General features: G+C 36.7%; 2 protein-coding genes across 2 annotated transcripts; both read left to right on the plus strand.

Moving 5' to 3' along the window:
• The first annotated feature begins 1,969 nt into the window (after positions 1 to 1,969).
• Positions 1,970 to 7,623, plus strand: LOC116112992 (telomere repeat-binding protein 5-like). The gene is made up of 10 exons (XM_031399116.1): positions 1,970 to 2,266; positions 3,574 to 3,750; positions 3,862 to 4,720; positions 4,853 to 5,062; positions 5,153 to 5,215; positions 5,320 to 5,399; positions 5,615 to 5,856; positions 6,240 to 6,557; positions 6,667 to 6,730; positions 7,313 to 7,623. Exons 2-10 carry the CDS (start codon positions 3,670 to 3,672, stop codon positions 7,481 to 7,483), a joined length of 2,088 nt encoding a protein of 695 aa, XP_031254976.1. The 5' UTR covers positions 1,970 to 2,266; positions 3,574 to 3,669; the 3' UTR covers positions 7,484 to 7,623.
• Positions 7,624 to 9,203: 1,580 nt separating this feature from the next.
• LOC116113001 (scarecrow-like protein 14) lies at positions 9,204 to 12,203 on the plus strand. Its single transcript, XM_031399125.1, has 2 exons — positions 9,204 to 9,321; positions 9,583 to 12,203. The coding sequence occupies exons 1-2, from the start codon at positions 9,315 to 9,317 to the stop codon at positions 11,835 to 11,837; spliced, it is 2,262 nt and encodes a 753-aa protein (XP_031254985.1). The 5' UTR covers positions 9,204 to 9,314; the 3' UTR covers positions 11,838 to 12,203.
• Positions 12,204 to 13,686: the final 1,483 nt, after the last annotated feature.

The raw sequence follows: 13,686 nt of genomic DNA on the forward strand, positions 1-13,686 counted from the left end.
TATCAAGAATTGAATAAAGCAATTAATACCAAAATCACATTTTAACCAAAACTCTTATTCACCTAGTGAACATAACTGCCACTGACCAGAAGAATCGGCAATGGAATAGAACCTCTATGGTCGAGAGCCGTCCGATAAATCCCCAACTTCCCATTGTAAGATCAACCCACTTCTTTCGGATTTCCGCCACCTGTCTATCCATTAAATATACTTTTCTCTGCAATTTTTATTATTAAATAGAGAGACCAAAACTTTGACACCTTCTTCTTCTTTAGAACGAATAATAATCCGTCGTGGGGCCTACCACTGCTTTCGGACCCACCACAAACCTCACAAGTCACAACGCTTATCCCCGAACTTAACGTCGTTAACAATCTCAGCTCTTCACCATCCACGTACCACCAACGTCAACGTTATTACCGACGGAGATTCCTCCCACACCTCCGTCACTTGCTTGATAGCTCCACAAGCACGGGCCCACGGCCTACGGGCCACCTGCCTGCCCTCTCTCTCAATTTCAAAAAATTTTAAATCCACCACCCCATAAAATGTACTGATAATACACACCAAAAAGCCACCAATAGTAACCTTCCCTTTTGCCACGTCATAGTTCTCGTCTTTTACTGATCCTACGTGGCACGGATTTGAAGTTATAAAAAAAAAACATATGGCCACAAATATTTGCAACATCTAAAAAAGTTCGTGACGCACTTATCAGGATAACTGCTTCAATACGTACATAATTTTAAATGACCATAATACCCTCTCAAATTGGGTTTAAGACAAAAGCCCTTTACGGATCTGAGAATCTGAGCCATTTGATTATAGAAAGAGAAACGTAATTAAAATGTTGATGTTAGATCTGTTTGCCACGTGAGGCTTTGTAACTGCCTGTTTATAGTTGTTAAGTTGTGTACGATAACTTACGATGCTGGTCCTAAATTACACGTGCTGTAAATTATAACATAGTAAGTTGTACATTAAAATTTATTATCATTGAGGTCATATACTCATATCATGCGTTCTAATTCTAAAGCTGAAACTTTGAACCAGTAAAATTGATGACTTATCAATAAGTTAAATCCAATTTTGATTAAAATACCAAAATTTGGCCTTGATTTATACGTCCAAATATTTACTTTGTGAGTATGAACAAAATAGCTAATAACCTTCCTTCTTAATTAAATTTGATTTAGAATTATCACACAATAAGTGCAAATTAAAGTTATAGCTTCATAGTTGAATGATCTTCCAATATTTGGTTAAATACCTCATATTCAGTCACTTATGTATTAACTAAAATTATTAAGGCTCTGTTTAGTACATTCTTTAAAATACTATTCTAGTTTTTTCAATAAAATTAAACTCAAAAATACATTTGTTTTAATATTTTTAAAATCCTATTCTATTTTATTCATCTTGCCCATACATTAATGATTATTTTTCTCATAAAGATAATTTAATTTTACTCTTTTTTAAAACACTATTCTAAAAGTCATAAAATAATAAACCAAACAAAACCTAAAACTTTAAAGGTAAAGTAACTTCTTATATAATTTTGTCATGGTAGGGGGATATAACCCCATAAACATTATATGCACAATGTGCTTACGTGAATGATGTATAAAAGTATAAACCAAAATATTATTGTGATTTTTATACAAATAAATTTAAATTGGACATCCCTAGATCCTACCAAAAACCATGGTAGAAATAAAAATAATTACAAAAATTCGGTATCTTCGTGACCCAACGTTTTTCTCGATCAAGCAAATTACACACAACCACATGATCCACTATTTGGTCCACGTGTCAGAATCAGAGTTGATCTAAAACATTAGTGGGTCACTAAATTAGGAAGAACCGGTCTTTTGGCTGTTTAAAGCTACCGGCTAGAGAAGGTAAATCTATGGGAGTTTACCGATAGGTTCGGTGGCAAGGGGTCAATGGTATAAGAACTGGGGTTTAAGCAAAGAGTTGGGTGGGTTTCAGAGGGTTTTGGCGATCAGAAAGAGAGAGAAAGAGAGAATTTTCAAAAGGTAAATTAAAACGGGTAGAGTTTAAAACCCAAAAGGATTTGTTTGTTTCTTGGGAAAATATGGGATAGAGAATGAGAGAAAGTTTGGTGTGATTTTGGAAAGAAAAAGAAAAACAGAACAAAATAATTATTCTCTTACAGTTATCCCTCCGATCTTTACATTTCTGCCAATTTTGCTTTTTCTTCGGAAAAAAGTTCCAGCCTTGAACGATAATTCACTGTCAAGAGGTGAGAGTGTGAAATTGTTGTGTGTTTTCTTTGCTGAATTCCCCCTAAGTTTTTTTTTTTTTTTTTCCTTCTTTTTTACAAAAAATGAGGTTCCTCACCGGTTGACAGGTCTGTTTTGGGTGGCCACAAAGCACGGTAAATTTTTGTTTTTGAAAGAAAATTAGACCCCGACAGGGTGATTTGATTCCAAGGTTTTGATTTTTTGCTCTTACAATATGGGCAAGGAAATGGGTCCACTATTTGTAGCTTTTCATTTGAATTTTTTTTTTTTTTTTTAAATTTTAAAGAATTGATCAATTTTGTTGTTCTATTTTGATTTGGTTTGTTTGATTTTCAATTCGTATCTTTGATTGGTTCGATCTGTGATTTGGTGGATAATTCCGACATTTGAAAATATTCAATTATAAATATACGACCTTTCTTCAGTCTTCACAAATGAGCAAGTTTTATTTTTTAATGTATTTTTTCAGTTTTCCAAGATCGATTTTCGTTTAGGGTTTAAGATCTTTTAATTTAATTTATAATTATTTTCGGAATTGTCCAAAATTTTAACTATACGTGCCTGAATGATTGCATAAATTTTATGGCTGGATTCTCATTTTCAGGGTTTTGGTGCGGTTTAAGTCTATTTTTATATCTTAAACTTTTTTAATGGTTTTATGCACCTGATTAGGTGAGGCTGATGTCTGAAATTAAGCCCTTGGCTATCCATTTTGCGAAGTTATACATAATTTAAGTCAATTTTTTGTTTTTGTGGTTTGTCCGATTGATTATTTACTTGGGATTGGTCTGATTCTTGTTTCTAACATCAGATCATGTGGATCTGTTGTTAAAAACAGGAATTGGGGTTTCATATGGAATTTGCAATGGTAAAGTTACAAACTTTTAAAGCCTAATTGGGTAATTTTTCGTGTGACTAGTAATTGTGTGGTAGTTTTCAGGTCTATGTTGGGGAATTTGTGTTGGTATTGTTTGATTTCCATGGAATTGACATGATTCTCGAATTTTGAAAGCCCACCAATGCATGATAACTATTTCTTGGCTATGGTTCTGATTGTTTTATGCCTTTTTCTGATGTTTATTGGGAATTAAGGAGATTGGAAGTTTGGTCTCTTGATGATTATGTTTTATGGTTTTATTTTACCATTTGAAATTCTGCTGCTGGTTTTATTAGTTGCTATTATAGTTTGTTTGACCCAACTTTTATTCACATGTTAAAGAGGGAATTTCAGTTGGTAGTTTAAATATGTTATTAGTCATAGTTTGTGTAAGGCATCAAATTCATTGCTTACGGTCATTATTTTCAGGAAGCTTAAGGGACTTACAAGGAGGACGGTTTTTTTTTTTTTTGAATGGATTGAGATGCTTTGTTGATATGTTGTTCTTGGTGTGATCTCTGAGATATGGTGTTGCAGAAGAGGTTAGATTACGGATTTAATGGCTATCAGGTGCCCTATACGCCTAGAGCTACCAGATCAGCTAGGGTAATTTATTGATTTATACTTTCTTGGCTCAGTTTATATATATATGGATGTATTTCTGTTCTTTGTCCAGGATATTGATCTTTGACAATCACTTTTTGTTGGTTCTTTTAGAGGAGAAGTGCTTTCAAGAAGCGAGGTGAAGACAATCAAATGTGTGCATTTGACTTACTGGCCACCGTAGCTGGAAAGTTATTGCTTGATAAGCAAACTCCCCCTACTTCCAGTAATGCATCAACTGATGAAAATCAGTCTGCTGTTGTAAAAGATTCTGAAAACAAAGAAAAGCAGGATGAAAATAAACAATTGAAAGTAGAAACATCTGATCAAGGAAGCTGGGATAGGGGATTCTTTGTCTCTGAGCTTGTCTCACCAGCTCAAGATCAGAAATATAGTCTTAAGGAATCCCCGTGTAACCAGGAAGACGCCCCTTTGGGATTTGCCTCTGTAATTACAACTTCTGATTGCTCTGAGGGTTTTAGTGATCAGAAGTTGGTGAATGGCAAAGCCAAGAATGAAATGGGAATCTTAGCTAGCAAAGTAGAGGTAGGCCCCTCTGGGTACAGGGAGTATGGGGATTGTAAAATAGAGGTTGAAACTAAAAAATTTATAAAAGATGAGTTACATAAGACTGGGAAGGTGCAATTTGGTACTAAGGTTGATGGGTGCAGTTTAGATGATCCAGTGGTTTGGGATGGGAAACCTCCTGCAGTAGTTAGTTCAGATAGTAGTCCCAAGTTGCCTTCTTGCAGGGACCACAGTCCCCATAGTTCTTTTCCCGCAAGCCGGGATTATGTAAATGTATTTAGTAGAGATGATGACGAAAAATCTTCTGGGTGTACTCACCCAAACACCACAAAAAAATCCTTTAGGGCAGCTCCACGTATTGGAGACAGGAGAATAAGGAAAATATTGGCTTCTAAATATTGGAAAGTAGGCCCAAAATTGAAGGATGTAACACTTTCTAATACTGGTGAGTGTCTACTTTAAGATATTAAGTGGTGCTTTATTCTTTATTTACCACTTATTATGTGATCATTGCAGCATATTACATGGTTAGTCAATTCAATAACTTGTATAATAAAGGGGTTTTTTTATGCTTCAGATGGTGAACTGAGGACTGTTTACAGAACTAGGAATAGCTGTTACAAAAGCATAAGATCTGAAAGGAATTATCCTATCAAGAAAAGGAGACTTTTTAACTATAGCTCAGTATCAAATTATGATGGAGGAATAAGTGGTGAGGACATTTGTGTTTCACCAAAGAGGGTCATGAATGGAGATGTTTCTGGTTTGTGTTCGAAGATGCATGAAGGTATTTTCTACGTGTTATTTCACCTTTTTTTGTATTTGGTTTGGGGTTCATTGCTGTCTCAGTTTGTTAATAAGCTGTACATTGTTATAGCCGCTGGAGCATCATCTTCAGTAGCAGGTCCGCATACAACCTTCCGATCTAGGGATTCTCACGGTATGATAGCCTTTGATGGAATGACTCATTTATGCTTCTTTGACTTGATTGGTGTGTGATAATCAAATAGATTCTTACATGAAGGTGTCTTTCCTTTTACTCAGTGAAGCTTAGGATCAAGTCTTTCAGGGTGCCAGAGCTTTTTATTGAAATGCCGGAAACTGCAACTGTTGGTTCACTGAAGGTATATGGTTTTAGATTCTAATCATTATGGGCTGTGAAAATCCATATATGTATGCTGTAATTGATGCACTTAATCTACTTTATAATATAATATATGCGTGCTTTGATTTATTTTCAGCTTTTGTTGCATATTTCAATGTGATTGGTGTGTCTCATTGATTGTCCACTTTGTTTCTATCCGTTGTTTCTGATGATATGTGATTTTTTTTTTGTCAGAGGAGGGTTATGGAGGCAGTGAATGCCATACTTGGAGGTGGATTACGTGTTGGTGTGCTTCTTCAGGGGAAGAAGGTTAGAGATGACAACAAAACACTACTTCAGACTGGAATATCTCATGATAATCAACTTGATGCCTTGGGTTTTAGCCTGGAGCCCAACACTTCACAGACTCCCCCAACTCTGTGTTCTGGAGATTATCCATTTATGCTTTCTTGTGATACACCTGAGCCTCTTACCAGGTAATGGGAAACTGTACCTTTTTAAAACTTCATTTCATTATCATAGTTAGTTGTGTAAATAAATTTTCAGATAAATTGATTTCTCTCTGGTGGATTCTTTTCTGGTGTGGAAATGAAATGAGAAACAAATTAATTTAAATCAATAAATAATGAACTTGTATTTTCTAGAAAGAGTATACATGTTTTGCTGATGCCTAAGTACTGTTTTTTGCCTTTATATGAAAATGATGCCCTGTAATTTTACATGATACAAAGGTACTCTGCTGTAAACTTTTGTGACAGTGATACTTGATTTTATGTGTTAACATTCCTACTCTTTTTTGTCCTTGTTTCTATTAGTAGGTGGGTAAAATGTGACTGAGAGAAGAATTTCTTTTTATCAGGTATACATCCACTTCAGGTATCATTCAGCAGGGCACTTGCGATGTTGCACCCGAGCTGCATGTGACTAACATAAGCAACTTCATTGAAAGTGATCATGATTCAGCACCCTCTCCTACTGACATGTCAATTGACAATAGCACAAAGGATTCTAAAGCACTGGTCACTGTTCCTGCAATGAGTGTAGAGGCTCTAGCTGTTGTTCCAGTGCACCGTAAATCTAAGCGTTCTGAGATCATACAACGCCGAATTCGTCGACCTTTCTCTGTTGCTGAAGTTGAAGCACTTGTTCAAGCAGTTGAGAAACTTGGAACTGGAAGGTATGATAGCTTTTATACACAATTGAAAAACTACATGTTGGTGGTGAAGTATGAATTTGATAAGTGATGCTATCACATATGGGCTTATAAATATTTTATTCATTTGCAGGTGGCGTGATGTTAAACTGCGAGCTTTTGACAATGCCAAGCATAGAACTTACGTGGATTTGAAGGTGAGTAAGAGCATTTCCCATTTTCTCTATACAAATATGAAGTCCTATTTATTTATTTATTTTTGTAACATTTTAGCTTTAAAAAGTTACTGCTTCCGACTGTTCACATCTGTCTCATAACATTTCGAAGCAGTTATTGTTTTTAAAGAATATATTTGTAACTTCAATGAGGTGGTTTGATTGCATCCTGACCGTTGTATTCTATATCTCTTGTTTTCAAAATTCAACAAAGTTTACTTTATGGCATGGGAAGTTGGGTCCAGTGGAAGAGAGAGATAGGTTAACGTATTCAAGCAAATAGTTACTTGTAGAAGAGGTAAGTGATTAGGTGGTCTTTAATCTTTATAGCTTTTTATTAAAACTGTTTATTACAACTGTCCCAGAACCAGAAGGAATCTCAATCTCTTGAATTCCCATTTCACACGTTTACTTTTTATTCCGCATCCTTCTCTTCTCTCAAATAATTTTGGCCGTCTTGTTTGATGACTTATTATATAATAACTATAGCTACTCCTTTTGAGCTGTTTTTTCTTGTTAGTTTTGGTTAAAAAGTTTGACATCACGTGATTTGGTTGTGTTCAGGACAAATGGAAAACGCTAGTGCACACGGCAAGAATATCCCCTCAACAAAGGAGGGGAGAGCCTGTCCCACAGGAACTTTTGGATAGGGTTCTAACTGCCCATGCTTATTGGTCTCAGCAACAGGCCAAACAACAACTCAAGCCACAGCCTGAGACTTGCCTTCTCGTGTGAGTCTTGATGGGTTTAGAGAAGGATGGTCTAATTGGAATTTTTTTTTTCTTTTCTGTGTATTTTTGTTATGATTTATGTAAAAAGTTATCAAAAGGAATAGAAGAAGTATGAAGATATCCATGTTATATTCTCCCTCGCACCCCACCCTGCCGTGATTCCTTCCCTTATTGGAGAGGCTGGCGTCTGTAAATGACTGACGGAATAAGAGCTTGCTAACGGAAGGAATTTATTTGTCGACATGAATTGATCATCCATCATCTTGAAGTTGTTTAGTGATTGTGATCTTCACTTTTTGTTGTTTAGCACTTAGCTTTAATGTCAAGATTCTTACTGTTGCTTTTTCTTAATGGCAAGAAGATTGATATCTAGCACCAATAAAATTATTTTTGCTTTTGCTTTAAGCGTCACAGAATAAGCAGGAGAATACCCATCTGGCTCTGCTCTGTCCAGTGAGATAAATAAGGAGGGCGACGGCAATCAGAAGAACACAGTTCGAATTTTGTTGGAATCTTTTATTGGATCACATGTCTGTAAATCNTTAATGTCAAGATTCTTACTGTTGCTTTTTCTTAATGGCAAGAAGATTGATATCTGGCACCAATAAAATTATTTTTGCTTTTGCTTTAAGCGTCACAGAATAAGCAGGAGAATACCCATCTGGCTCTGCTCTGTCCAGTGAGATAAATAAGGATGGCATTGGCGACGACAATCAGAAGAGAACAGTTCCAATTTTGTTGGAATTTTTTTTTGGATCACATGTCTGAATCTTTATTTACATATTATTTTTTAGAAATTGAATTAGGTAATGCTATGAAACTTAATTAAGGAGGCACATGGGCTTTTCTGAAAATTAGGGCAGAGGTTGGAATCTAGCTTATTATCCACAATAATGATTGTTAATTTAAGAATTAGAGGATCTTTTTCGTCCGACTAATTGATTTCAACACTTTGATTTGCAAGGGAAACATTTTAGTATATTAAATAAATGCTGTGGCCAGAATTCCTAGTTGGGTTTACCTTCAAGAGCTGACGGATCTGTTACCACAAATAAAATTCAGCTCTTAATTGAGAAGAGTACATATCAAAATTTGCATCCTCAACCTGAAACGTTGACTTTAAAACCAGCAAATGTACCAAACATATATGTAAAAGTATTCCTCTTTCTCAGGCTCATGTCCAGAGAAGAAGATAGTTTGGTTTTCCTTAATTCCATAGTCAACAATTGTAATAGATAGAGGTGGGGACAGAAAGTTGAATTAGGCTCAACATTTCTTTTATTCATCAAATCTAAGTAAATGGGTTTATTTTTATTATATTCAGAGTTCAGACGACTCGAGTTCAGTGGTTAAACAAAATTCAAAAGAGTATTGATTAACTAAGAACTAATAAGACTTCAACTTCAAGTGAATTTAGGTCTCTTAACAGTGTTAGCTACGCTGTTGTTAAGACAAATCACCTAATGACACGCATAAGAATTAAGAAGGAAGATGAAAAACACAACTGTTACTTTGCCGATAATATGATTTATGATTTTTCACTTAATTTGACCGTATCAAGTGTTTTCACACTTAGCAATACCTAATCAGCTGCCACCTGTAAATCAGAGCGGACCCATTTCTTCAAATAACACTATAATAGTGCTCTTGCACCATCTGGGTCAGGTCATGCCATGCGGGCCCAGAGCAAAACGAGGAAGGACCGAAGGATAGGAGATGTTGCTAACTGATAAGTGACAGCCTATCAGAGAGATTCTTGAATTGATATTTTTTATTTGCTCGGTAGAAAACGCGTTTATCTTTGTTTCAATGTCTTGTCCTAAATTTTAGGCTCAATGTCAGGTACACTCTCATCGTTTTAGCTTCTCGTCACTACAGTAATTCTTATTTTTATCATGAATCAAGTTTTGAGTTGAGGTGAAAGATCTTTGTTCTTATGCTTTGATTTATTGTTTTTTGTTTTTTTGTTGTGTTTATGATTTTTTAGAAATAGGTGTTGGTTTTAGATATGTTGCAGAGGTTGTTTTGATCTTGTCTACTTTGAAGTTTTTTGTTATATTTGTTCTGGGTATTTTAAGGCGTTGATTATATAGATGATAATAGATTCAGAGTTCACTAGGTTCTCCAGGTCGATGGACGGTTTCAACTTTCCCAATTCGATTGAGTACCCAAATTTTGCTAATGGGGTTGAATTTAATTTCGATGATCCTTCTTTAGATATGAGATATATGGATAATCCATTTGTACCGTCAGAACCAGACTCTGGCTATTCTGCTCATTCATCTAGTGTGAGTTTGGAGGGAGACTCTTCTTCTCCTTCTGATGATAATGACTTTTCTGCTACTTTCAAGTACATCAACGAGATGCTTATGGAAGATGACATGGAAGAGAAGCCGTGTATGTTTCATGATCCATTGGCTCTCCAAGCCACTGAAAAAAACTTCTATGAAATAATTGGTCAGAAGTACCCTGCCTCTCCTGATCAACCCGCTCCTTATAATGTTGAGATCCCAGATGATTATTATTCAAGTTGTGTTAGTGATCATGGTAGTAACAGTAGCCCTAGTTCTGGTACTAGTCACTTGGTTGATTCGTTTTGGACTGTTGATGATGGGGAATTCCAAAACTCCTGGTTAGGAAAACCTATTCCCCGTAACTTTGTGTTTCAGTCCACTTCAAATTCTAGCTCACGGTCATCAAGGAGCTTTCAAAATGGCTTTGCTAATAATGGTATGGTGTCCCCTGTTAGTGAGCCGCTGGTTCCAAACTTGTTTAGTGAGAGTGAATTGGTATCTCAGTTCAATAAAGGGGTAGAGGAAGCTAGTAAGTTCCTTCCTAAAGATACTCAACTGGTTATTGATCTAGATAGCAAAATATTCGTCCCAGAATGGAAGGAAAAGGCTGCAAAGGTGGTAGTGAAGTCAGAGAAGGACGAGATAGAGCATTGGCCTATTGGGTTGAGGGGAAAAAAGAATCATGAGCGGGAAGATTCAGATTTAGAAGAAGAGAGGAGTAACAAACAGTCTGCCGTTGACATTGATGACACTGAGTTATCAGAGATGTTTGATAAGATTGTTGTCTGCAGAGACCGGAATAAGTTTTCAAGGTGTGCTTCTGATGATGCCTCACAAAGTAATGGAACAAATAAGATAAGGCAGCATAATGGGGAAACAAGTGGATCTAATGTTGAGAAGAATCATGCTAAGAAACATGGCAATAAGAAAGAAATGGTGGATTTGAGAACTCTTCTCATTCTATGCGCACAAGCAGTCTCGGCTGATGATCGAAAGACTGCTAGTGAACAGCTGAAGCAGATTAGACGACACTCTTCACCTTTTGGTGATGGAACTCAGAGGTTGGCTCATTGCTTTGCCAATAGCCTTGAAGCACGCCTTGCTGGCACTGGATCCCAGATCTGTACTGTTCTCTCTTCCAAAAGAAGATCAGCTCTTGATATGTTAAAAGCTTATCAAGTTTATATTGAGGCCTGTCCATTCAACAAGATTGCAATCATCTTTGCAAACCATACGTTCTTGGAATTAGCTGAGAAAGCAATGACGCTGCATATCATTGATTTTGGTATTTTGTATGGTTTCCAGTGGCCTGCTCTTATTTTCCGTCTCGCAAAAAGACCTGGTGGACCTCCCAAGCTACGCATTACTGGGATAGAGTTTCCTCAATGTGGTTTCCGGCCAGCTGAAAGAGTCCAGGAGACAGGGCGTCGCTTGGCAAAATACTGTGAGCGCTTTAATGTTCCATTTGAGTACAATGCCATAGCACAGAAATGGGAAAACATCAAAGTTGAAGACCTCAAAATTAGAACCAATGAGGTTGTTGCAGTGAATTGTTTGTTCCGGTTTAAGAATCTACTTGACGAGACAGTTGTGGTGAATAGTCCAAGGAATGCTGTTTTAAACTTAATTAAGAAGATAAAGCCAACTATTTTTATCCAAGCTGTAGTGAATGGATCCTACAATGCCCCTTTCTTTGTCACACGGTTCCGGGAGGCACTCTTCCATTATTCAGCATTGTTTGATATGTGGGACACAAATATTGACCACGAAGATCAGATGAGGTTGATGTATGAAAAAGAATTTTATGGGCGGGAGGTCATGAATGTTATAGCATGTGAGGGCTTGGAAAGGGTAGAGAGACCTGAGACATACAAACAGTGGCAGGTGCGGAACATGAGGGCTGGATTCAGACAGCTTCCATTGGATCCGAAACTCATGAAGAAGCTGAGAGGTAAGACGTCTATTTACCACAATGATTTTAGTGTTAATGAGGATGGCAACTGGATGCTGCAAGGATGGAAGGGCCGAATTGCCTATGCTTCCTCTGCATGGGTACCTGCATAGGACTTGACTTTCACAAGAGGCAAGCAATGATGTTTGTGCTATTGGGGGCAACCTGGCATTGGCATAGATGGGTTAGCTAGGAGTTGATATGAGCTTCCTTCGACAATATTGTGTTATGTTGCATTTCAGTAGACAAAATTAGGCTTGCCTTATTTTAGAATGTGTAGTACGTAATAGTAGTAATTTAACACCAATTTATGTAAGGGGATCGGAGTCTTATCATGGCTTGATGTGGCTTATTTGGGTTGCAATTGTTTTGCATATATAGAATACTTACCGCTAGGAGTTATGTTTTGATTTCTTAGTGCCTATACTTCTCTTGTATCTTTTTATCTTATCGGTTAACAGGATGTTATTTTCCTTAAACAATGCTTTTGTTTGACATTAAGAAAAATCCAACATGACCTACTTTTTCTTTTATTCAAAAGAGGAAGAAAATGATTAAAAAAAAAAAAAAAAATCCTTCTGGTGTTTCAAAGATTGTTTGTCTAAGAACTAGTTCATGAATGATAGAAATCCTGCAGTAGCTATGCTGTACTTGCTCCGCTGAGCTTAATTTCGTTTAACCAAGCCAAGTATTCAAAAATAGAATGGCATTCGGCTACCAATTTCTCCAGGTACAGTAGCTGCGGCTATGGATTGTTGTTGTCAATACTTTTAAAAACTGAAGTCTTCTTCATTAACACAATTTTCAATTCTTTTACTGCTGCTACCACTAGTTCAAGTGTTCTACCGCACTGTTACATTTTTGACTTATCGTTTACCGGCTTGATCCCCAAGCAAAGGCTGGAAAATTTTATCCTGTAATAACTTATTTATTAGTATAATTAAATTTTGGAAGTTTATTTACACAGAAAAATACTGTTTCCTTCTACTTCAATATTTTGTTTTCATTATTTTAGAAGTTGTTTACGAAGTAGAGATTTAGCACCGGTCACTTCAGATCACGTCAATGTGGCCGTTTTTCAAAGCTGAAAGTCAAAGTTGCTGCTGNGCACCAGTATTACGGTGATAGTTTTTAAAAAGCTTCTGAGACAGCAAGATGTTATCACTGATCTGGCATCCTAGGACAAAGGCTGATTGAGTAACATCGACAATTTCCCCCAAGCATCCCTTAATCCGATTGGATATAATTTTTTAGATCACCTTATACAACACATTGCAACAAGAGATAGGTCGAAAATCGGTAACACGAAGTGGCATAGCAATTTTCAGAACAAGGGCAATAATCGTGGTGTTAACCTCCTTCAGAAGCTTATCACTGGAGAAAAATCAGAGATAGCCCTAGACACTTCATCACCAACTGTGTTCCAAGCTACTTTAAAGAATTTGGCAGAGTAACCATTAGGCCCAGGTGTTTTCTCATAGCCAATGTCAAATAAGGCAGCCTTAATTTCTTCATTATTAATGGGACGAGTCATGATATTGCATTGTTCCCTAGAGATTTTCTTGACAAACAAATTATCGAACCCTTCCAAGGGCTGAACAGGGGGGCTGGTGCCAAGCAGGCCTTTATAGTGGTCCACAAAAGCATTTACCAAAAGCTTGCCTTCAACAACCAAATCAGAATCAAGCTAGATCCATTCAACTCTTCTAGAGATGTGCCTAGCCTTAAGGATTTATGGAAGAAAGCAGAATTAAGGTCACCAACACTTAGCCAATGAATTTTAGATGTTTGTTTGAGCATCCTCTCTTCATCTAACAGAGCAGTCTTAAGCGCACTGGAGAAAATGCCTTCTTGTTCTCGTAAGCAACTATCCAACGAATTAGCATCCAAGAGTAGCTGGATGTTATCCAACTCAGATCTTAGCACATTAACTTTCTGGTGAAGGTTGCCTTGTTTTCTATT

This window comes from Pistacia vera, unplaced genomic scaffold (genome assembly GCF_008641045.1).
Source record: "Pistacia vera cultivar Batoury unplaced genomic scaffold, PisVer_v2 Contig672, whole genome shotgun sequence".
Lineage (NCBI taxonomy): Eukaryota > Viridiplantae > Streptophyta > Magnoliopsida > Sapindales > Anacardiaceae > Pistacia > Pistacia vera.

Excerpts from the sequence above, each read along its gene's own strand:
- LOC116112992 (XM_031399116.1), top strand. The coding sequence starts at position 3,670 with ATGGTGTTGCAGAAGAGGTTAGATTACGGATTTAATGGCTATCAGGTG. Across the intron at positions 5,216-5,319 it reads CCGATCTAGGGATTCTCACG|TGAAGCTTAGGATCAAGTCT; the intron begins GTATGATAGCCT and ends CCTTTTACTCAG. Across the intron at positions 6,558-6,666 it reads GAGAAACTTGGAACTGGAAG|GTGGCGTGATGTTAAACTGC; the intron begins GTATGATAGCTT and ends ATTCATTTGCAG.